The 25722-nt window shown below is 39.9% G+C and overlaps 1 protein-coding gene across 1 annotated transcript; it reads left to right on the top strand.

The window, feature by feature from the left end:
* Positions 1 to 965: 965 nt before the first annotated feature.
* On the top strand, positions 966 to 24385 carry LOC110949550 (E3 ubiquitin-protein ligase MARCHF6-like). Its single transcript, XM_051952876.1, is given in 25 exon segments — positions 966 to 1029; positions 1032 to 1109; positions 3441 to 3513; positions 5563 to 5743; positions 8051 to 8288; positions 8522 to 8583; positions 8914 to 8946; positions 9266 to 9317; positions 9500 to 9558; positions 9655 to 9735; positions 10085 to 10153; positions 10318 to 10392; positions 10612 to 10746; positions 11586 to 11705; positions 13207 to 13307; positions 13478 to 13615; positions 13821 to 13876; positions 13879 to 14012; positions 14109 to 14178; positions 14297 to 14478; positions 14572 to 14706; positions 15055 to 15144; positions 15364 to 15496; positions 16873 to 17008; positions 19134 to 24385. Coding segments are annotated over 25 exon segments (2565 nt in total). The 5' UTR covers positions 966 to 980; the 3' UTR covers positions 19219 to 24385.
* The last annotated feature ends 1337 nt before the right edge of the window (positions 24386 to 25722 follow it).

The following is a 25722-nucleotide window of genomic DNA, read 5'->3' as shown; positions in this document are numbered from 1 at the left end:
TTAATCAAGTAGTTGTCAACGTAATCTTCAACTATTTTGTAAATGGATAAATCAGTCTGAGTGGCATTTTGAAGAAAGTACATAAATATTATCTGATTGTAGATCCTCAAATGTGCATATTTTCAGTTTTTCCCTCCTGCAGGACAGTAAACGGAATATTATTTACATTTGAGTATGCCATCTTGGGGTCTTGTTGTTGTTTTTGCCCCTTTCTGACATTTTATACACCAAAGAACTGGATTATTAAAAGAAAATATCAGACAAACAATCAACAATGAGAAAAATTCATTAGTTACAGCTCCGTTTTAAATTGTTTTCATGGCATTATTCTTAAGGTGTGTTGTTACTAGGAGATAAAGATTTAAAATGTGAAGAAACAATTGCCAGGTTAATTCAATGACATGTCCTCAGTCCTGTACTAATTGATGTTATTGGTGTTTGCTGTACAGCGGACATCTGTCGGGTCTGTCGGTCAGAGGGACCCAGGACAAACCGCTCTACCACCCTTGTGTTTGCACAGGCAGCATCAAGTTTATCCATCAGGAATGGTATGTCAGTGACCAAGCTGTTAATCTAAAGACACGTTTGGTTCAGTTATTTTCTTTTGCCTTTGAACTTCAATATAGGGTGTTGTCTGAGAAGACCTGAACAGATAATTATGCACCTGACAAACAATATTAACAGTCAGATACAGACTGAAAAGGAAGATATTTTGGGTTAGGGAGTGCTTAAAGTGGCAAGAAACAGTCGTGTGAAAGAAGTACAGTTTTCTATAGAATGTAAACCTACTCTGTGTTCTTTGCTTTTCACAGCTTACTGCAGTGGTTAAAACATAGTCGAAAAGAATACTGTGAATTATGCAAACACCAGTTTGCATTTACACCAAGTAAGTTGATTATTTTTCAATATTTTTCATTTGTTTTGAGCTTCTCTAACATTTAACTCTTGACATTTCTCCTGTCTCCAGTCTACTTCCAGACATGCCGTCTCGCTTGCCTGTCCAGGATATCTTTGCGGGGCTGGTCACCAGTATGGAACAGCCATCAGATACTGGTTCCACTACACACTGGTGGCCTTTGCATGGCTCGGTGTGGTGCCTCTCACAGCATGTGAGTCACAAGTTAGATTGCAACTGCTGATTCCTTTTATTTTTGAATTTGCCAGTTAGTTTCTCAGTGAATCTACCATCTTTCCATGTCAGTGCGATACAAATTCTGAATATTTCCCAGGGATTCTTCCCCTCAAAAAAAAAAAAAAAAGAAAAAGAAATGCACAGTTGCAAGAAAAAGTATGTGGACCCTTTTGGGATTACTTTGATTTCTGCATAAATCGGTCTGAAAATAAATATATTCAATAAAAACATCTAATATTTTGTGTGGCATTAGATGAAGCAGACTGTGCTTGTCTATAGTTTTGACTTAGATGAAGACCAAACACATTTTATGAGCAATTTATGCAGAAATCCAAGTATCCAAAAGAGTTCACATACTTTTGTCTTTCAACTGTATGTAAACTTCGAATGAGTTCTTTGGACTTGCAAAAATTATAAAGCACTACCCCAAAAGTTGTTTTAGTATTGATATTCTAATGTGTATCCTTCAGTGCTAAATTTCATTATTTATCTGTTTCTTTACATGTGTGTCACCAGTTGTATATTTTCACTGGATTAGTTTGAAAGTTCTTCTATGAAATCCTGAGAATAGTTGCAAAATATGAATAGATGTTGCTGAATGTTTTACAGGAATGAAATGATTAAAAATTTATTTTTTAAATCTTTTTATACAAATTATCTTTAATTTAAAGATATTAAGAATTTAGTGGACTTATTTCATATTTTAATATTAGTACTGTGTTGACATAAAGGTTTTCTGTCTCTGTGTTCTTAAGTTCAGTTTGTTGCATACTAGATGATGCCTTGTTAGAAACACAGACTGGGGGAAGGTTGATGTTTCAGGCTGAAACAGAATAGTTTTTGACGTTTGGTCAAACAAAATCTAATATTGAGAATAGGGATGGGAATTTCGACTAATTTCCGAACTGACTAGTCGCTAATTTTATTGGCGACTCGTCGGTTCGGAAAACTTGCAATTTAACCCTTTAAGCGCCAAAGTCGCAATATTGCAACAAGCAACATTGCTGAACATAACAAGCCACAGCTTCAAATATAGTGCCTCGTGTGCCTCATGTACTGTACACCAGGAGATGGCGGACATCTGGAACTTCAATCTGAGCATCAGTTGTGGGCGTGTTTTCATTCAAAGTTTTGGAGTTTACAGAGTTTGAAAACCGAGGAGACGAGACTCGCCGTCGGAGCGTGTCAGAGCGCAAGACGGCACATTTTAGAGTGAGAAAACTACCGTACCGAGAGGTCTGCTCAACGCTGACAAAGTACTTTGTCAAGTAATGGCTTACTCATATTCCGAAGAGGAATATTCACCCTCTGATGAAGATGTTCAGTCGTCCACTGACACAGAAAGTGCCGCTGCGTCTGTGCGTAACAGCAGCGGGTTGGTGCGCCATGACAGTCCACGAGCAGTACATACTGGAGCCGATGCTTTGCTTCAGGGTGGCAGGAAGGGACGTGGTGGGTGTAGCTGGAGTGGTCAAAACACCGCTAATGATGAGGGGATAGCGGGGGTTGAAAACAGAGACAAGCATATGCTACTGCAGGATCAACCAGGTAGCCCAGATGGGACGAGCCGTGCGGCGCACGGCCGAGCGTAGAGCTGCATGGCGGCGCCCGGTCGGGACAAGGTGCATGATGCTTAATGCAGCGTTTAACCGACTAGTAAAATACTAAACGTTTAATAAATGAGTAGGCAGTTAAACGATTAAACGACTAGTCGCGCACATCCCTAATTGAGAATCCCTTCAATTATACAAATTTGTGATTTTGCAATATTTTCCCAGTTTTTTGTTTATATACCAAGCAATTAATGACAAAATAATAGTCATGCTTATCATGTCTGTGTTAAAACACTCACAATGAAAACAGCCCTGCTTTTAAGCCACAAGTGACAGCTTTGAGAGATAAATGAATTTCACTGTGTTCACTGACAAACACTGCTGCTTGGAAACCTTTGTAACAATTCAAGCCTGTGGCATTGGGAAACATCCAAGGACATCTGTAGTACAGCTTCAAAACATTCTCTGAACTTTTGGGCTCACTTGCTATGAGCAGATTTGCAAAAATACTCGGTGGGCCACAAGTAATTTGGTTCAGTCTTAAGACTTGATTTTTAAGTACAGCATGTTAACTTGGTTCATTTTGAGTGCAATATGAATTAAATTGCTTATGCTCCAAATAAATTATTTAGCTCAGCATGAAGTGCAACAAAATTCCAAGAATTTAGTTTCACCCCATCTGGCACGTACAGAAATGATCCTCATGATGTTGTTGTTCTTGACTTTGCTGCTTTTTTTGTCTGCTTTCCTCACAGGTCGTATCTACAAGTGTTTATTTACTGGCTCCGTGAGCTCTCTCCTTACCCTGCCTTTAGATTTGCTTTCAACGTAAGTCTGGTCTTGGTTTTATCACTTCTCACCCATTGTTATGCTCTACTATATTGTAGTTCTGTTTTCTTCATGCTTCGTACACTTAAGTTTTCTAAAACAGAGGGTCCCAACTTTGTTGTCTGAATGTATCCCACAGCCCTGTTAGATTGAGTTGAAGTACAGTGGTCCCTCACCACATCATGGTTCACTTTTCGCAGTCTCACTGTATCGTGGATTTTTAAATTGCATTTGGTATCACAGATTTTTTGCTGCATCATGGGATTTTGCAGTATGTAGCTGTTTTTTTTGTATATATTATTGTGGCAAGCTGCGTTGAAAAACGACGCTGGAGAAAGGTGCAACTGGCAGATGTTTTTATTTAAACACACACACAGAGAGACATTTAACCCCCAACAACCCGAACTCCCATGGTGCATTGCAGCACAACAGTTCAGTCATCACGACTGGCTCTGCCATCACTGCATCATTTTGATTATTTTTAAGGTCCAATAAGCAAATTCTAGTCGAAAAAAAATGGAAAACAATACAAAGAATAACAATTAAACATATTAAAGAATATTTAATTGAAATGAAATGCATAGCGTACAGCATTGTTCGCTAATTAGCTCAGTGACCGTAGCATCATTCTCCTGTCTCCCATGTGTAGCATGTGTTCAACATCTCACCTTGTCCATTTCACATATCACATATAAATTCACTGATTGCTGCTATTGTTGCTCTGCGGTGTGTGGGAAGGGTTTATAAAGCCTTAATAAATATATATAAACAATCGAATATAAATGGTCGCTACTTTGCAGATTTTCCATCTATCGCGCGGGCGTCAGAAACTTAACCCGTAGTGGTTCAGCGGCCCGTTTTGATATCTGCATAAGCATTTTTCGAAATAGAACGACACTGCCAACTCGATGATAGAAACATTATACACCGATGGAAAGCTTAGATTCTCATGAATCCGCCGGCTTCAACGCACACAGCGCGACTCACATTTGGGGGTTCATTATTACACACAGATGAAAATATTCCACAAAAAACGGCCATAATCCAACCTTGGACATCCAGACGAAACAAGCCAGTAAAATATTTTGTCCAAAACATGTCTTGAAGTCGGTATAAAATCCACGAATAGGTCGTTTTCGAGGAAATGCACCTCGCGATGCGCGTCCAATATTCCTTGTATTTCTCATCATATTTTTATTTACAAATAAAATATTAGCGATTTTTGTACTGAAAATGGCTGGAATTGACTGCAGCTTATAGGGCTAACCCCCTTGACAGATGAGGAACCATTGTACACCTACATTGGCACCACCCATCATGTTTAAAATGTGTTAATTTGAATCAATTTTAAACTTCTATTCGTGAAATTTAACTCTCTCAACCATAGACTTGTAACTTTTTGGCTCACGCTAAACCCAACATCATGTATTTGATGGTTCAGAATGAATACACATACTGTTACACCACTGATGTTAGCTAGTACGTGTTATGTGTCTACCTAGCTATCTACACATGAACTCTTGATTCTCATAGACTGCCTCTGTTCATAGCTTTCAGCTACTATGTTAGCCTCAGGACACCATGTGTCAGAAAACAGATTAGTGCACGTTACTGCAGAATAACTGGTTTTGTGTTTTTCTTTTTAACAGACCATGACAATCACACAGTTTATGTCATTTGTCAGCCATTTATGCATTAACTTCGTGCTGTTCTTTGCTCTGACTGCTAACTAGTTCTCATACACTAACTTTGCAACACAAAGTGTTCAAGAGTCATGCATATATCTTTGTCAACAACTTTACCGTTCTACTCTGTACCCTCTGAAATCTGCTGAAGCCCCTTGTGGGGACAGTACCTCTGGTTGTGATTAATCATGGATTGATTAATCACAGAAAGGTGGTTAAGTTTCGATTAGTGATCAAAGAGTGTTTTTTCAAAACATGTCCTTTCATCTGTCACGTAACCTTTTCTTCCCTTTGGTTCAGCTCTCTGCAATTTGTGGAGTGGACCTAAAGTGCAAGATAAAACACAGCCGTGTCTTTCTTGCAGGCAAAACCTGCTTGCCGACTGCCTCCAGGGCTGTTTTGTGGTCACATGCACACTGTGTGCCTTCATCAGCCTGGTGTGGCTCAGAGAGCAGATTGTCCACGGTGGCGCACCTCAGTGGTTAGAGCAGAATCAGCCTCCTCTGGTTCCTAACCAGCCCAATGGCCGGGCACCAGCTAATGAGGTAAGCTCAGGTTCTGCTGAAGACCAGCTAGGTTGTCTTTTTTCCACCAACACTTAGAGGGTGACAGATAATGACTTACCCTATAAATCACCATTTGCCATTGGTATGAACAGTTGTGGGCTTCACTCCCTGCTTAAATGTCTGACTGCAGTGCCACACAAGACTGATTATGAGTGCCAAGAAATTTGCCCACCCTTGGTGCCTGTATCGGCTTGCTCCAGCCTTGTGCATGCAACCTGTTGGGGTTTTTTTGCCAGTGACTAGCTTTTTTTTTTTTTTTTTTTTTGCTTTAGCAATTGCTACAACTTTAAGCCACATTCGTTACAATTATTTTTTTATTCCAAAGCAAAAATGGGAAAATAGTGATATCAAAGCATTTTCCAGCATGCATGAATTCTGTTAACCCTCTGAACCCTAAACCTGCCAGTAGATTTGAAAGACATGTTGTATTTTTTTTTAAATCGACAAAATGACACAATTTATCAGAGCCAGAAACTGTAAAAGCAGGAAGAATCTGCAGATTGCGAAGTTGCCGAAAGTTTTCCAAGTTACCCAAAGTTTCATTTAATGTGATTCAGAATTCCTTCACAATTCTGAGTCTATCCTAACTGACTCAGGGTGAAGGCAGGAGACACCCTGGACAGGTAACAGCCTATCACAGGGCAGCACATAGGGACAAACAATCACAGTCACACCTGCAGACAATTTAAAATCACCAATTAACCTCAGCATGTTTTTGGACTGTGGGAGGAAGTCGGAGGACCTGGAGAAAACCCACGCATGCACAGGGAGAACATGCAAACTCCACACAGAAAAATCCCACGATACATAAATCTATCTTTGATTATTGTTTCTAAATTTTAATGTCTGGTTCATGCTGTAGTTGGAAAAATAGTCACTGTGCTCCAGTTTTCTGCAATATGATATAGTCCAAATGAAGACAGGAGTTAAAGCCCTGTTAAGCCACAAGAGGGAGTGAGTGCCTCTGTCAGGAGTAAACAAAGACCAGGCTGTGTAGAGAAATCTGTATCATCACACTCAAATCTGCAGCACTCATGGCCACAGATCCTATCGATGGTCAGCAGTTGCCTAGAATAGCGTGTTCGCCCTATGATTAGACATAGACGCAGTTAAATGGATCTCTTTAAACATATCTGTCAAAATGTAAAGATTAGACTGTTGAAGATATCAGTCTCTGACCGCAGAATGAGTGCATTGGCTTTTCAGTGGAAGTTTTTTTCATTGCTATTGAAGATTGTAAATAGGCAGTTTACAACCAATAAGCTAGTCCACAGTGAAATTAAGCATGCTTCCAGAGTGCATACCGATATGCACAAAACTGCTCTGCGCTGGTTCACCTTTTGACAGCAAAGATAATTAAAAAACTGTCACACTTTTGCACTTTGTGTTACTGGAAACTGGATTTTTCAGATGGGATTCATTATATGAAAATCTGTGATAAAGAAACAGTACAAAATTCAGTTTTCAGGATAGAATTTAATGGAATGCAGCTTTATGTCTATTTTTAAAAATATTGGTAAAAACATATAATTATCAAAAAGTGTTGCTTATTTTCTGATTATTGTTTCAGAATTGGAAATCGATTGCGACAAATGTACACAGACGTAATGACCTACTAAAGCCGTAGCTTCCTCCATAGTTTACCACTAATGCTCTCTGGCATAGTTGGCACAGCGACAGGTTCATATCTGTAAAAGATAAGCTCCAGGATTTTATGGTTACATAAGGCATTCATTTTGTTGACTTTTAAAACAAAGTGTATTTAAAATCAGACTTTCTGCCACATGAAGGTTGATTAAAGCACTTGAAACAGTGAGGAATAATTAATGCATGTTTATCTCTGCTGCTTTTCTGTGTTGGGTCACATTTGTTTTTGCCTGTGTGGTCTGGCCAACATTTCTTCTCTCTGGGGAAACTGGAGGACATTTATCTTTCCTGATAGAGAATGTGCTTGCCAAGCTAGCAATGACATTTGTCTGCATTTAACCACACGAGTAAAGCAGCACATTCCAGATAATGTCAGTCCTCTGCTGTCATTATTGGACTGAGAAACACAGTTTAGGACTGAAATATCTTCACAAATGACAACACGTTTGCTGATATTTTCTTTCCCATCTTGTACGTTTAAGGAGCACCGAGCTGTACTTGGTAGCTGCCAAATCAAAAACTATTATTGTAGTTAATGAGCAAATACGAACACTAATGTTACCTCATTAAACTGAATGCAGGTTTTTGCTGCTGTTAATGAACTGTGATGTGTCTTGTTATGATTTGGTGGCTCTGCAGGGTGGTAACGCTGCACTCCACGGCCAGGCTGGTGTTTTCTGGGCCCGTGCCCAGAACCCTGCTGACCTTGCTCCAGGCCAGCCGGCACCTGCCAACCCACAAGAAGCCGGCAACCACAGAGATGAAGATGAACTGGACGATGATGATGAGGATGACGACGATGGGGAGGACGAGGAGGAGGAGGAGGATGAGGAAGGCAGAGAGGAGGATGCTGCTGATGCCAATAATGCAGGGCAAGGTTAGTAAAGGTTGATGCATCATAAAGTAGCTGTTTTAAAAGCTGCACTGTTGGTGCTGTTGTTAAATAACATTATTGAGTTAATATGATCGTTTAATGAGGTCGTCGTAATTAAATGGAAATAACGGTTTTCATGCCTTAAGCAACCTACACTTTATGCAACAATGAAAGTTTGTTTTATCGTACATTTTGGTTGTTCCTCACTCTCTCTGTTGTCTGTTTCGTCTTTGCAGAAGATTTGAACTGGAACGCCCTGGAGTGGGACCGTGCAGCAGAGGAGCTGACCTGGGAGAGGGTGGGAATCTAGTTTTTTTATTCCTCTGTCTCCTGCTCCATAAAGTGGAGTGATGTAGCTAGGGCGCGATGCTAAAAATGCAAAATGTAAGGAGGGTAGCAGCTAGATGGCAGATAAATTTGGGCTCAGTGTTCTTCTTTGTGTAGTGTGCATACACAGCACTCTGAATTCCTTCTGTTTATGGATGTTGTTTGAAGCTGACCTGTGATAGCATCAATAAGGAGCTTCTCCTTTGTGTCAGTTGTGGATGTACTGATATTGATTGCATCACCATGTTCATTCAGATGCATTAAAATGGTGATTATGACATTGCAGTCTGTTGTTTTCTAGATGCTTGGGTTGGATGGTTCCCTAGTTTTCTTGGTACGTATATGCTCTTAGTGTGACACCATTTCAAATGTTCCTCACCAAAATTAGAGGACCTATATGTTGATATACCGATCATTTGTACTTTTTGAAATATGAACTTACATTTGGACCTTAGAGGAACTTAAATCTGACCTGTTTGAAATAAAAAATGATGAAATTAACACCAAAGATAAAGCTGTTTGTAGACTTTGTTTAAAGGCTGCAGTTAAAATTCTTTCTTTTAGAAAAAAGATACCACTATAATTTACGCTCAAACTGTGTAGTCAGAATTCGAATAATATTAACAGGCCCCTTTTGTTTGTGTCTTTTCAAGGAGCATGTTTTCTGGGTGGTGTCTCTCAACACGCTCTTTATCTTGGTATTTGGTAAGTAAGTTGTGCATCTACATGCAGTCACTGCTTTCCTTTTAGAAACTACATTAAGAATGTTTCTGTTCATTATGATATGCAGAGATAACCCCATTTAAACAGGAGACAGTCCAATGGTATGAAACAGTCTTGTGAATCTTTCTACACTATGCTAACATGACTTCTGTTTCTCACATTAGCTTTTTGCCCGTATCACATCGGCCATTTCTCAGTGGTAGGACTGGGCTTTGAAGACTATGTAAGTGCTTGCACAGTTTGAATTCCGTAGCATTATTTGAGTCTGTCCAACACTTTGGTGTGTATTTGATGATGATGATGTTTTGTTTGACTGCAGATCAAAGCCTCACACTTTGATGGCCTCATCACCACCATCCTGGGGTACATCCTTCTGGCTGGAGCTCTCATTGTCTGCCATGTATCCTCTACATGTTACATATTACCTTATGTGCTCTATATGACGTAGAGTGTCTGTCATGAAGTGTGAACTATCACCAATGACACGCTTGGTTTGGTGTAGTGGGTTCAAAATAGTTAGTGATTAGATTTTTAAAACCTCAGTAACATTTGTGTAACATTTACCTCATTAGTGTGATTCAAGTCTCCACTCATAGACTCAATATACCCAACAGAAACATTTTAGTCACTCACATTGGCACTGAGACCACAGATGTGTCTCTACAAGATGCTTTTCACTTTATTAATACTAAGAGCTGCAGGTTGTTGGTGTCGAACTGTGTGTTAGTCCTTAACTGTCCCTCCTTTAGGCATTGGCTTCATTAGTGAAGTTCCAGCGGTCCAAACGCCTCCTGGGTGTCTGCTACATTGTTGTCAAGGTAAACTAGAGAGACGCAGCTCTGAGGCATTCTCAGTAATCACTTTGATTTTGTGTTTATCAAACTAGCAAAGCTCTCAGTTAAAACAGCAATTAGGAAAATGATGATTACATGAAAACAGCAACTAAATTGCAAGTCTTTTTTTTTTTTTAAATATGTTGCAGGTGTCCCTGCTGGTTGTCATGGAGATAGGCTTGTTCCCGCTGATTTGTGGTTGGTGGCTCGACATTTGTTCGCTGGTAAGACAAACATGCAGAGTGAACTCAGCTGATCCTGCCGGTACAACCACGCACTGGCTCCTAATGATACCCAAACAGAACACAATCATGCTGATGCACGGCGTCCACATTTGATCAGAAGCAAAAAATCTCTAAATGTTACACTGATTGAACCAATTTGAAAAACTGATTTAGTTGTGGTCCTTGGCTTTAAAGAGGCTGTCCATTTGTTTATTGCAGGAGATGTTTGATGCCACTCTCAAGGACAGGGAGCAGAGTTTTGACTCGGCTCCTGGCACCACCATGTTCCTCCACTGGCTCGTTGGTATGGTCTATGTCTTCTACTTTGCCTCCTTCATTCTCCTGCTCAGAGAGGTAAGTGGAGGATGTCATCAAGTCAAAGTTACGCACTGTGACACATCAAAACTCAAAAATCATGGTATATAATTGAGGGACTTTTGAAGTCCATGGGATAAATCTTGCATACATTTGTATTAAAAGCAAAAAACTAATGTTTTTTATGTTAATTTTGAACATATCTTTACAAATTCCATCATTTTTTGTTATGGAAACAGTCACTTATTAATAAAAAATGACTGGATATCACTAAAATGTCAACTAAATAACCATCGTAGTTTAATAATAACCACCTTCTAATTAGCTAAACAATAATAAAATGAGTTTATTCAAAAATGTTTTGATTGCGTTCTTTCATTAAGTTGAGATAATCATGACAGATATTTCTTTTTTGGCAATCTATCTAATTTTACATGAAAAATAACAAATTGTATCTGTGTTAGAGAAATCACTTTCAACAAAGTTACCCATTACAAAAACACCTCTCAAGGAAGTGTGTTAATTCCAGATCACATGACCTGCTCCACATGATGTCATTTCCTCCTGAAGAAAAGTCCGACAAGACTCCAAGGCTTTCCGAGTTGTTTAATATAAAGTAATCTGTGTCACATGTCAATAGGTTTACAACAATGTCTTTATAAATAACTTTCAATTTTAATTTTATTCAATTATATATATATACTATTTAGAAGAATCTTTGTGTAAAAATGCCAGGTGGTGTTTGGTTCTAGGCGGCCATGTTGATTTTAGGCCTGAAAACAGCAAAAATGTCAACTATGATACCTGTCTACTACGTTCCAAAAAGTCCTGCAATCATATATTGACCCTTAAGCTTTTGCTTTTGTGTGTGTGTGCAGGTGCTTCGACCAGGTGTGCTGTGGTTCCTGAGGAATCTGAACGATCCAGACTTCAACCCCGTCCAAGAGATGATCCACCTGCCCATCTACAGACACCTACGGAGGTTTATACTCTCTGTGGTCAGTCTAATTTCCTCCTGCTTTTTTCCGTCCAGACGGATCCTCCAGTGACATGACAGCCTGCAGATCTCTGTCTGCTGTGATGCTAAAGACAAAATACAGAAATGCTGGTTTTATCACGACAAGCAAAGGGCATTATGTAGGTTTTCACAAACGCATTCAAGTATATAAATCAAAGAAACATAGCCTTAGTAGATTTTCTTTAATTTACCTGCAGTATAGTGGTATCTACTTATGCACAGAGTTTTGACTTTAATTTCCCAGGTTTTATAATGCCTGTACCTGAGATTTCTGTTTCCACTTTTTGCTCACAGCATTAAATCTGACATTTAAATAATTCAACACTAATGTTCCTCTTTTTTTTTAGCAATATCCTGGTTTTTCAGGATAAGACTAAGACTTCCATAATTTTTATTTAATGCATTCTAACATTTTAATGTTCTTCCTATGGCAATAGTGAGACAATCTTATCTTGCAGCAACATTGTTTCTGTTTTGAACCCCTTAAATGAAATTTAATTTGATTCATTACCACTGTATTTATGTGACTGCACATATCTCATGACCTGTACACATACACCCCCTGTCAAAAGTTTTGAGACAGGTTCTAATTTATTTGAATGAGAAAGTGTCTCCCCTTTCACTTATACATCCCCTTTTGACAGGGGATGTTTAAGTCTGTCTGCATTGCAAGATGCTCTAAGGGCAGTGGTTCCTTTTAGATACAGCTGTATCTGAGTAAAATTATGCTGACTGAGTATTATTTATTACAGTACCTTTATTGGTGTATTTCTGGGAGCATTCTATACATATATGTGCCTGTAAATAAAACGAACATGACTTCAGTAATGGGCCAGTCAGAAGGAGTATTAGCTCCGAATGCCAGCTTTACTTGCGTTGTTTTGACTCTTTTGTCAGCACACATGGCAACCTACTAAATTAGCAGCAAGGTATGCGATGCTGCAGTCGTCTTTTATGATACTGGAGCGAGTTTTGAAGACTGCTAATGCTGTGTAAACATGTCAGACAGCGTTGTCCACAGTAGTCACAGTATTTCATTAAGTAAGGGAACGCTGTGGATGGCTTGAAGCAGATATGTGATAAGGCATGAGCGAGCAGGAAAGGCTAATGTACAAGTACAAAGAGATGTTTTTTCTTTCAGTATTTACCTGAGAGTCTGACTGTTTTGTGTGCCAGTTCTCTGTGTCTAGTAATCTTGGCACTCTTGATGAGAAAATGTTTGTTTTTAATTTGGGTGAACTGATCTTATATTGTTTTTGTGTCATATTTTTACTCGAAAAATAGAAAAAAGATTTAAATTTTATGGGTAGATCATAAATGCAGCATTTGTGCACAAACTTGTTGTCACACGTTTTAAAGGAACCAAATGCATATTGAATATTTCGTTATTGCCATGTGATAGTACAGGGATATTTAGCGTGATCCCTAAAAAATGTTGGTCTGTGATTGTTTTTGTTTTGTGTTTTTGTGTCAATTTCCAGGTGGTGTTTGGCTCCATAGTTCTGCTGATGCTTTGGCTTCCCATCAGAATCATTAAACTGTTTTTCCCAACCTTCCTTCCCTACAACGTCATGCTGTACAGGTACGCTACATAATATTTTAACCTTCGCTATCTGGAAGCTTAAGATGACATTCTCTATTCAGGTAAAACTAAAATGGGGAGCCGCTAGAAAAGATGAGCTGCCATCTGTAGTGATGTCTGTATTATACAGTGAATGTAACGTGAGTTTGGTGTCTGCGATGCTTCTACAGCGATGCCCCGGTTAGCGAGCTGTCATTGGAGCTGCTGTTGCTTCAGGTTGTTCTGCCGGCATTGTTGGAGCAGGGTCACACTCGCCAGTGGCTCAAACGCCTCGTCCACGCCTGGACATTCACAGCTGGATACGTGTTGTATGTATACACAAGAACACACACTGCAAATTTCAATGTACAAACTAAGCAGCTTTGAAGGTCTTCATCTGTCATAATTGGTGAATAAAATGTAACATGTAGAAAATGACAGCAGTGTTTGTTAGTCTTCCCTGCTTGTCGTTTGTTGTCCTGTGATTTTTCATGCATTGTAATAATATATTTGCTCTAATGGCACCCCCCACAGTGACCTTCACTCATACCTGCTGGGCGACCATGAAGACGAGGACAACCAACCAAATAACCCCCCGGTCGCCGTAACAATAACCGGATTCCCGGTCTGGGGGAGGGGCTTCACGCTGCCCATCAGGCCATCCTGCAGCAGGGCGGTCCAGTGGGTTTCCAGCCGTACCACCGGCCCGTCAACTTCCCACTCAAGGTGACCCACAGCTGGACAGTTTACCATATCAGAGTCATGGCGATTTTGGACCCTGTGCTCATATTAATTGTTATTATGTGTGCTTTCTTTGTTTAGATCGTTCTGCTCATTGTCTTCATGTGTGTGACACTGTTGCTAGCTAGCCTAATCTGCCTTACTTTGCCAGGTAAGTCACAAGCAGGAATTGTCTGCACATTACCTTTGCTCTTCCTTGTTCTCAGTTAGACAAAAATGTTCCCCTCTCATTTTCCTTCATTTTACTTTGTCCACTTCCTCTGGCGCAGTGTGTGTTGGTCGATGGCTGATGTCCTTCTGGATGGGCAGCGCCATGGTTCATGAGCTGTACACGGCAGCCAGTGGTCTGTATGTGTGCTGGCTGTCCATTCGAGCCGCCACGGTGCTGCTGTCCTGGATGCCACAGGGACGGACAGTCATCATGCTCAAAGTCCACGAGTGGACACTTATGGTAATTCGGATGAGTCTCTGTTGTCAGTGAAAGACAAAACTGTAGCTGTCGCTGTTATTTAGAAGGCAACCTGCTGTGTTTTGCATTGTGTAGATCCTGAAGACCGTTGTGGTCGCCGTGCTGTTAGCTGGGGTGATTCCTCTGCTGCTGGGTCTGCTGTTCGAGCTGGTCATCGTTGCTCCTCTCAGAGTTCCACTGGACCAGACACCTCTATTCTACCCCTGGCAGGTGGGACTGTGTGTAAATATGAGTTAGCTGTGTCTTTATTGGGTCCTTTTGAGAAAACATAGAATATTTTAGTTCCTTTGTCTGAAATTGTTGGTGCCTTCATGTTGTCTGTAGGGCTACATATCAAACCTTGGTACTCATTGTGTTGAAACTGGTGTATTTCTTTGAATTAAAAAATGTTGTGGTACCTGTCCTGAAACATTGATCTAACAGCCAATTAATTACCATTCAGTTTTCTTTTGAGAGGGGCAGCCATGTTGCATTTAAACCAGGCAGATATTGAACTTTTGTGCCAACTTTATTGTGTGTTGGTTGTAATTGTACTTCTGCTCTTTGTTTGCGTGGCAGGACTGGGCCTTGGGTGTGCTTCATGCTAAAATCATTGCTGCCATAACATTGATGGGGCCTCAGTGGTGGCTCAAAACCGTCATTGAACAGGTCAGTCTCACATTCTTCAAACGGCATTCAGTTCACAAGAGCAAGATGGAAACTTCTCTTTGCTATCCGAATGTCGGGCAACACTCTAGTTTGTAATTGAAGATTTCCTTTTAAACATATCAAGGATGCACATTCTTTCCATTCTTTCACTATTAAGGAACAAAAGAACTGAACAGGCACTGGAATAAGGTCAGATAAATCACCGTATGTATTATGCAGGTCTATGCTAACGGTATCCGAAACATCGACCTCCACTTTATCGTGCGAAGGCTTGCTGCCCCCGTCATCTGTGTCCTGCTGCTGTCTCTCTGTGTGCCCTACACCATCTCTAAAGGCGTCACACCACTGCTGGGTAAGTCTAAGTGTTTGTGTGCCTGGGTTGAGCGTGGATTTTCTGGTACCTTAGTGTACCCTAACATTGGTTTTCATGGTAAACGAGGAAAAGAGGACCAATTTTGGCTCCTCTCATCTCTCCACCTTTTTCCTCTGTTGTGTCTCTCTCGCTCTGCTCCAGTTTTTTCTCTGTGAGTGTGATCAAAGATGTTGTAATGAAGAGTAATGCCTCTGTTTTTGTTCTCCCTGCTCTAGGTTTTTTTTTTTTTAAATATTTATTGGTAATTTAAACACGAGAATGCTTGATAGGTGCTTCCTGGCTGTAGTATTTTAGTCGTCTTTTTAAACATAACCTTTAAGCTGTTTCATCAGAATGCATATTGCCTTTTTATCAAAAGCTGTCATGAATTCTTTATGCTCCAATGGAAAAGGTGTGTAGAGTGTGAACTGGTCAAGGATTTATAGAAATGCTTTTGCTTTTTTTAATGCTACAGTATAAGTATTAAAGAAGGCAAAGGGAAAGAATTAATCCTGTAAAACCCAGTGTTGCAGAAATACATCATCAGTTTTCTTTTTTTTAAATATTGTTTTCTCCTTTTTTTGTGTGTATATATTTTTCTTCTTTTTGTTTTTTTGCACATTTTCTTCTATATTTGGGCTTATATGTTATTATTATTATTTAAGTTTTTTGGGGGTTTTTTGTTCTTTTTTTCTATATTTGGGTATTACAGGGTTAATGGACAAGTGAAGTAATCTAATTGTAATTCTAAGCCTGGGTAATAAAATGAGAGTGAAATGTAACGATGACTGGTTGAATGAAATGTTTTTACCTTGATCATATTTTAGGCATGTCGCTCTGCCATAAATAATTCATCAAAATTGAGCTGCACTCGATGTTTATTTCTGAACAACTGAAACGTGTCTTCAGGTTTGATTTGTGTCTCATTTTGTTTGGGTTTGTGATTACATTAGGAGCAGATGAAATCCAGGCACAAAGACAGCAGCCCCGCTCTGACCGCGGTGCCAGCAGATCCTCACTAATTTGAACACGGGGCTCATCTGAGAGCTGCTTTTCATGCAAAGCCCACCCAAGGCACCAATTGTTGTTCAGACAAGTGTTTTTGATGTTGACTTGGACAACAGTTGCATTTAAACAACTAGTCAATTAAGATTCTCCGTCCCTTGTGGGAATAGAGATTGTAGCTGTTGTTCAAAGTAAAGTGCAACTGGTTCAGTCACGCCAGGTGGTTTTATTAAACTGAATTATTTGCTTTTTGCCACCCACCTGCTGTTAGCCTCTCTACTCCAGTCCATCAGTTCCTCCAGACTTTATAGACATGCACAGTCATTAAGAGGAGCTTCTGTTATTCTCTCTGTCTTCCTCACTCTTTGCAGGAGTGCAGCCAGAGATGCAGACGCTGGTGGAGAGGAGAATCTACCCTTTCCTCCTGATGGTGGTCATGCTGTTGGCCATCCTGTCCTTTCAGATACGTCAGTTCAAACGCCTCTACGAACACATCAAAAATGACAAGTCAGTAGACCGTTATAATCTTAAATGTGACCTAACATGCATGCAAGCAAGATAAGTTTTAGTCGCTCTGTTTACTGATCCACAGAAGCTTCAGACTGTGAAATATGAGAGAAAAATCTAATTATTTTTATCTATAATTTGGCTAAATATCAGTAAGTTGGTATTTATATTGATCATTAAGATTCTCCTTGATTTAAGATTTCATTAGAAGCACTTTGAAAACCTAAAAGTCTCACGCAAATTTACTTTGGTTGTAATGGTACGTTTCTTCATCCTACTGTCTGGTACTCTGTGTTTGTTCTGGATGTGTCTTCCTGGGTTTGAAAAACACAAATTTAAAATAATGAAAACACTTTACAAGTTTATGTCTACGTAGTTGCATGAAGTAGAGTTGCTCCCCAGATGTTTTGGCAGGGCACTGGTTGTTTATTTCTGTGAGCTATAGCATTCTAGCAGTATCAGCATTGCGAGCTGGGGAGATACTGTGCCACAAATTAAACAGATGTGATGAGTGAAGTTACGCTACACGTTTTTATCGGCCTTCCTGCAGCCAGAATCTCTGACTTCTCTGCTCACACTTTATGGTTTAATCGACAGTATGCACTGTTTGCATTTCTTAACTGTTCTTGTGAGAATAACTAGATACATTTTAATGTTTCATCTAAAAAAACCCCAAAAAATTCTCAGTTTTATCCGAAAGAGCACCGAACTGTGACTCCGAAACCAGAGTTTGTAATGTTCTTTGAATTTTGTGCACCATTACACCCCTAATATTGGCTACAGTCCAGCAATGGAAAAAGGAGATAGTTACCTTCCTGTCAAAGGAGGGGAAGCAGGACTGCAAAAACTGGGAGTTTTGGAAAATGCTGTAGTCTCCATTTTTGTATTAATGTGGAGTTTTTTGTTGTTTTTTTTAGAAATATAACCACAGTAACAGATGTAAAGCGCAACGTTACAGTTCAGTCTCAGATTACTTGCACTGTGTAGGAGAAAGTGTGAAATGCGTCATAACTGGTTAAATTTGTCATTTTATTAGCTTTTAGTCTGGTGTATACATTACCCAGCCAATTAAAAAAAATGCACACTAATATTTTGTTGGACTGCCTTTAGCTTTGAGTATGGCACTCTTTGGCATCGTTTCAATGAGTTTCTGCGATGTCTCAGCATTTATTTCTGTCCAGAGATGCATTCATTTTTCACTAAGATCTTATATTGATGATGGTAGAGTCAGACCACTGTGCAAAATCTTCTCCAACACTTCCCAAAGATTCTCAGTGAGGTGGAGGTCAATCCATGTGTAATAATGATGTCTCATGCTCCCTGTACCGCTCATTCTCAATGCGAACCTCATGAATCCTGACGTCGTCATCTTGGAACATGCCCATACCATCAGGGCAGAAAAACTCCATTGATGGACAGACCTGGTCATTCAGTATATTCAGGTATCAGCTGACCTCATCTCTGGGAACGTAATGTTGCTGAACCTGACCAACCCCAGATCATAACCCTAACCCCCACATTATGGTAGGCACTAGACATGATGAGGGCATCACTTCATCCCCCTCTCTTCTTATCCTGATGCCCCCATCACTTTGGAACAGGACTCATCAGACCACATGACTGACCATGTTTATTCCTCGAAGACGATGGTTCACCACTATCCTTCAGGTTTTAATGATGCGTTGGTTAGTTCTTAACCTGATTTTAGTAGTTTCATCTCCTGAGTTGTTTTCTTTGCTTCATGCAGGCCAATAATTTGATCCTTCTGAGACAGATTAACATCCTTTCCATGACCACAGGATATGTATTCCAACATGGTTTAAGAAATGAGAAGCTCCTCATTGCATCAGCTGGGGTTAAATATATCGTTGCAGCTGAAACATGTTCATCACTGCAGTAATTATCCAATAGAAGGCTCTTACCTGTTTGCGTAGTTAAATCCAGGTGGCAGCGATTTTTTTTTTTTGGCCAGGCAGTGTATGTTCTATTGAGTGTATGCCAAAAGTGCCTTTTTTCTCACTGAAGAAATGTTTCTGTCTTGGTAAATTGAAGTATAACAGATTATAATAGTATTGAATTATGTTTGTATAATACAAGTAAACTATGTTTCCTGTTCCTCCTCCAGATACCTGGTTGGACAGCGGCTGGTGAACTATGAACGTACGACGGGCAGGAGCACGTCCACCTCCTCCTACAGCACCTCCTCATAGACCTGACACTGCTGTAGGATCAGTGGAGCCCACTCGCTCTGCTCCAGTGGTGAAAACTCCCTGCTTTGCTGTCAACTTAAAACACAACCTGTAAACTTTTGACTGCAGCCTGATCCTCTTATTCACCCACATCAACATCTGCAGCAATCACAGGTGGGGAGACGTTGAAGACGAACGAAGAAGTCTTCACGGAATCAGTAGAATTTCTGAACAAGGTTGTTAATAAACCTTCAAAAAAACTGTCGGCATGACTGAATCTCAGCAGAACCACAAACTGTCCGTCTTTTTACACGTGTCCGGTTTTCGCCTCCGATGCAGCTGACGATTTCATTTGTATTTACTTTGTTTTTACAAAGGTTTGGGTTGAAGTCGGGTCACTCGAGTATAGCTTTTACCTCAAATTGTGCTTCCCTTTCAATGTTTGTTGTGAAATGTTGTCTCGGTCGCACTGAGTGTCCTTTAGACGTTTTTGGAGCAATGGAGGAGATATTTGGACTGTAACGGAAACGCCTCCATGGTCCTATTTCCATTGCTGATTTTTCTCAAATGACACCCTTTATCAAACTGAGGCTGTCAGTGATAAGGAGGGACATAGATGCTGTAGCAATGTGATTGTATTGTTTTTGGATGTTTTTATTAGGTGTGTTTTCATTGATTTTTGTAGTGTTATATTTCTGAAGTGAGCTGGTAGCTAGTCCTCTGAGGATTCCTTTGAACTGAAGATGTAGAAAAAGAAAAGAAGAAAATGACATTTTTCTGTGGACACTGCCCAGAACATGTTTTCTTTTTTTTTCCTCCTGAGAGTTTTAACAACAGTCTGGGCTGTGCTGTACCTTTCTAAACTTCAGTTGCACACTTTTTTTTTTAAACAAGGTGAATTGACCTTCAGGAGAGAAGAGGCAAAAAAAGTTGACAACAGAAAGTCGCACAGCAGAATACAGCACAAAACAAGTGGCCTCCAGCTACACTACCAGTCAAAAGTTTGGACACACCTTCTCATGCAGTGGTTTATATTTAATTATTTTCTACATTGTAGATTAACACTGAAGACATCAAAACTCTAAAAGAGTACATATGGAATTGTGTTGCAAACACAAAAATGTTCATCTGCAATATTAATCTACAATGTGGAAAATAATGCAAATAAATAAAAAGCCTTGAATGAGAAGGTGTGTCCAAACTTCTGACTTGTAATGTACCCGTTTCAAAAAGTTAAATTTTTGGAGATGAAGAAAACGTTTCAGTTGGGATATTAAAAAAAAAAAAAGCATTGTGAATTTACCCTTCTTAGTGTGAACATTTAAACTGGACAGCCTCAGAATATTCTCGTGTGACACCCTGAGAGGAACGCTGACGATTTTACAGAAATATTTATTCATAAGCTACAAAATAACTGTGAGCCAGCTGGTTGTCGGGCTGATAGTGCTGCTAATGAGTTGTTCAGACTGTCTGCGTTCTCAGTGGATCGGAGGTTACAGCTAAAAACAAGTAGATAAAATAGAAAACACTGGCTGTCATTGGAAAAGGTGAGCCTTATGAACTACACTAACAGAGGTTTAACAAACAGCTGGCAAACTGGAGCCTGATGCCTGTAATGTGAGTGAACACACAGTACTAGATAAACTTGCTGGCAGAAGTAGACTTTTCTCTCTCCATTGCTCTGTTGTCTTACTTAATGGTTAAATTCAGTCAGTCAGGTCATGATGTATCTGATCTTGCAACCAATTCTTGCCCACCTGTGTGACATTATTGATTTCCAGAGTGTAAACTAACAACAGTGTGAAACAGTGTATGATACTAGCCGCTTTGGGTTTGAAAAAGCCTAAAAAAGCATTGACAGTGTGAGTTGCTTATCTACTAACTTGTCGCTTCGCCATCTTCAGTTATGCTTTGTGCTTCTATCGCTCCACGTCACAAAAGCAGGCAGTTGTCGCATAAGGCAAGAGAAGTCAAACATTTCCTGATCGCTTTTTTTTCCTCTGGAAATCATGAGATGCTGTTTCTTACGATAATCATTGTGCTCAAGGCCCTACATCTTTTGGGTTGGACCATTAGCATGTGTCATGTAGGAATGCTGTCAGGCTAAGGAGCAACTTTGTGGTGCTTCTGGAGTCAGTTGTACAAAGAGAGAGTAGACGGTCATGAAATTAAAAGAAGTTGCTTTACAAAGCACTTCTTTCGAGTCTTTGTTACTGAATAGTTCCACTAAATTCCAAAGTGTAACTGCCGTGTAGCTAAAAGAATTAACAAAGCAACGTTCACTTGACTTGAGTAAAAGAGGAGTACGCTGGTCCTCGACTTACGTCACAGTTCATAAGTCGATTTTCACTGTAAGTCGGAACTGAGGTTAAAATGTAAACAAAGCCGTTATGTGCATCACGATATCGAACAACTTACGTATTTGTACAAGTATGGGAATGAAAACCGTTACTAGCTCAGACTGAAACACAACTCAGGAGGAAAATACCAGCGAAAATGCAAACTTTAAGTCCGACTTGTGCTTGGGAGCCATAATGAAGTTAGCGTATGTAACATAATCCAATGCGGCAGCAAATGTAAACAAAGCCGTCTTATAGCACCGTGTGACTAATGTACATACAGTGTTCGTCCACTCGGCTCGCCAACTAGTTTCACTAAACCAGATCCGATGTAATGATGAAATGCCGTACGTTAAACCGAGGATCCCATAATCAGTTCGTTAAACGAGGACCCCCTGTATTTCAGACTGTACTCATTCCCAAGGAGTCAGATACTGCCATTTTGTTGAAGCTGCTAGCATCTCAGACACACTCAAGCTGCACTTTGGTGTTGATGCCACCCGCATCAATATTCAACACAGACAGATGAAAAACCTTTTATAGAGTTTAAGAGAACCTCATAAGGAAAGGAGCTTGTACCAGAACACTGGGGTTGGTGTGCAGTCTCAGACCATTACTTCATTCATGTAGACTCATTTTATTTTGTGACTGGAGCTATTTCGTGTCTGGCTTTCACTCGCTTTTTGGTTCAGTTTAGGAAAAGTTTATGGTATGGCCTAAAATGCAGCCTTTGACGACATTAAGCATTTTGCCAGGACGACTTTTCATTCTATCTAAAGGAGCAACAGCTGAGAACATTTGACTCTGGAGTCATGGTCTCTATTTCTGAACTTTTTTTTTGTAGGTCTGTGTGTTGGAATATGACATCAAAATGACAAACTGGCAGTATGGGGTGAGGAGCAGAAGTAGTTCAGGTTCTTTATACAGTAGACAGCTGAATCATAGAGATTCTTTAAAATGAATTATGCTTTTTCTTTCAGCTGCTTATCTGATTTATCTGAAGTGTCACGACGACACTAGTGGTCGAGTGTTTGAGTTGATATTGTGAGATAACTGAACTGACTCAGTGAACACTATCCACGTCCAGTATCCACAAGTAACAGCACAATTGTTCACTAAATATGTGCTTTTGAGCAACACGCTTCCAGGATCAGACAACTCAGAGGTGGCTGCTCCTCTGCTGCTTGTATAATAGTCTGACTGTGTGCTGCATGAAGAACACAGCTGAGGCTTTTAAACTCTACACTGGTTGATCTTGTGCCCTGGCGTACTCATTATAGACATGCATGAAACGGCATAAACACTGCAAATTTTAGACCTGAGAAGCTGTATGGGCATAATCAGTGACACTTGCATGGTTATTCTGTCTTTCCACTAGAATTGAGGGGAATAGTTCAACTTTCTGTGAATGCTTTAGTTTGCTTTCTTGCTGATACTTAGATGAAAACATTGGAGCCACTGCCATGTCAATAGAAGAAAGGGCAGTTCGCTAATTAACTAACTGTAAAAATTTGCAGTTTCAAGAGGTCAAGTACTGGAAGTTTGTCTTGGCTGAACTCTGAAGAAATGTCACTCTTGGTCCTTTGAGGTTTGCTGTAGTGGGGTGGTGTTGTAGTGAGTTTAGGGAGGGGGCCGAATGTAAATACGAGGGTGAATAGTGGCTAATGGTTGCTAATCAGTGACAGGGTAATACAACAAAGACCTAAAGGTAGTTTAATCAAGGGCTCTGGCAGACAACAAAAGGTAAGAGGGAGGTCTGACAGCTAGTAAGAAAAGATAAAAGAATTGTGGATAGCTGGGAAATGGAGTGAAGGGCATCTGTAGCAAAAGGTGTGCTGTTTTCTTCATCATCTCAAGACTGTAGAATGTGTGCTTGTCTAGCTAGTGGCAAGAAAATGTATTTACCAAAATGTCAAATTTCACTTTCTCCAACCACATGTTCTCCCTTAAATCCCTCTTTGCATGCGAATGTAAGGTTTCTGTCCAGGTGTTGTACTCTGTGTCCACATTGTCTCTATCTACTCTCAACAAGATGCCAGAAAGTTCCTTCTTTCATGTTTCAAAGTTGTTGGAAGTCAAATTTATAGGTCCAGAACAGAACAAATCAGGACAATTAAATGAAAAGGTTAAAAATTGTTCCAGAATTTTTTATGAGAGAAACACGCTCCAGCCATTCTTTAAATCTTGCTGCCAATGAGAACAGAATCAAAGCTCTAAAGGGCTCTACAGCCCTAATAGAGACATTTGAAATTTTATTAGGTTGTTTTTTGTTTGTTCTTTTTAACCATTAATGATCAGGTAGTTTAGTTTTTCTTTTCAAGCTATTGTTTTCATGTGTTGCACTTTATACCACTGTTTTCGATCATGTCAGAATCCGCTGTAACACAGTCATCATAGCCTGATTTGTGTGTGTGTTTTTTTTTAAATTTAGCTTCCACTAAGACTGTCAGTATTTGGCTGTGGTGACTCTGTACAATGGCTTTTGTTCAAAGGACGTATTGAAGGTTTGCATGCATTTTTCACAATGCATAATTAAGAGTTTAGTAAATAGTAACGGCTTTTCTGTTGATGTGGATTGTGAAGTACATGAACTCTAGCGTCGACAGCTGCAGTGCTGCTGCTGTGTGGAATGCTCACATTTTATGATGCTATAAAGTGACCTTTTTAGTATCTTTGAACCTCGCTGGACACGTTGAAGTTTTGTGTTGAATTTCAATTTCTAGGAGCAAATCATTTCTATTTTTATATGTGCAAAAAAAAGGCAGCGGCATGTACTGTAACATGAACCTAAGGGTCTGTTGATTGTTGGTTCAGTCATATGAAACAATAATAAATAGTTGTAAAGATGCCTCAGGAGTGCCGTTTCTTCACGCTGCAGACAATATGCAATTCTAATGAATGCTACTCATCTCCTTTTCGGCTCACAGTTGTGGCTCCTGCTGTCGTCATGGCACCCAGGGGATGCGGGATAAATGTCAGGACTGGCAAGATGGAAAGTCCCGGTTCACTGTGTTTTTTTTCCATTTCAGATTTTCTTATCTGGTCTCTAAAAATCATTCAAAATACTCTTGCAGATGTATCCTGTGATGAGGACCATAGTTTCTGAAATATTCTAATCGGGGTGACAAAGTAGCTCCCCCAAACGTAAAGGTTAATCCTCAAATGTACGGATCGCTTTTCAAACATGGTTCTGTATCGACCAGGACTTTTACACGACAGATTAAGCTACATGTAAAATCATATTTCTTGTAGCCTTTTTGAAAGTAGGCTTGTTTATGCAACATTTATAGCATTCACTCTCTTTCGATGCAGATGAATTCCCTGGGACATTACCCTATTCTGAGAAGCAATTTTGAATCTACTGTCTTGGTTATCTCACTTTGCCAGCCCATTCTGTTAAACATAATAGTCCACCTGCACTGTCATTCTGTTGTGATATTCTGCAATGAATTCTGGGGATAAAATACCCTCTGACAGGCTTGTACTGTATATCTTCAAACCAATCATAGTTGTCCTAAACGGGGACAAGAGAAGGATGTGGCATCAATGTTCCTTCAAAATGGTGGCAAGTTGAATTGTTCTGATGTAGAATTTGCAAGCACAGAGATGACCACCGTGATTAGAACAGATAATCCACCATAAAAAACTAGCAGGGTGCCCTTACTGCAGGTTCTAAATCCTCTCTAAAACTTGAAATTTTCAATGTAGTGAGCTGGTAGTGTGGTTGTTAGCAGTGTTGTCTCCCATAGCGAAGACATGCAGTTCCTCGAATGTCCACTTGAGGCAGACTCCAAAGGCAAGCCAATCTTTATAGACTCCCATGTTAAAATGTCCAACTTCACAGCAGAAATAAACATCTTTACACCCTGGCACAAAAACAGATTTAGTCTCTATAGTTTATTCTCTCATTCATGACAGCTTTTACAGGTGGTGACTTTTAATATAACTAACCCATTTACATTATATCAATGCCTAAAGTTATGCATAATTAAAGGAAGAGTTATCTTGAGTGGCAGCGAAGTGCCATCACAGGACAGTCCATGACCCAGAGACATTCACATGGGTCACCTCAGCTCAACGTTTGAGTGAAAACTGAACATGGACAGGGTTCAGTTCAAACCAAAGTTGCTAGTGACCCATGGTTTGCATTTATCCCTTTAAAGGGCACTCATTGAAATACTTTGAA

The sequence above is a fragment of the Acanthochromis polyacanthus genome, chromosome 9 (assembly GCF_021347895.1).
Source record: "Acanthochromis polyacanthus isolate Apoly-LR-REF ecotype Palm Island chromosome 9, KAUST_Apoly_ChrSc, whole genome shotgun sequence".
Lineage (NCBI taxonomy): Eukaryota > Metazoa > Chordata > Actinopteri > Pomacentridae > Acanthochromis > Acanthochromis polyacanthus.
Note: the sequence above shows the minus strand (reverse complement) of the source record. Positions and strands in the feature narration are given on the sequence as shown.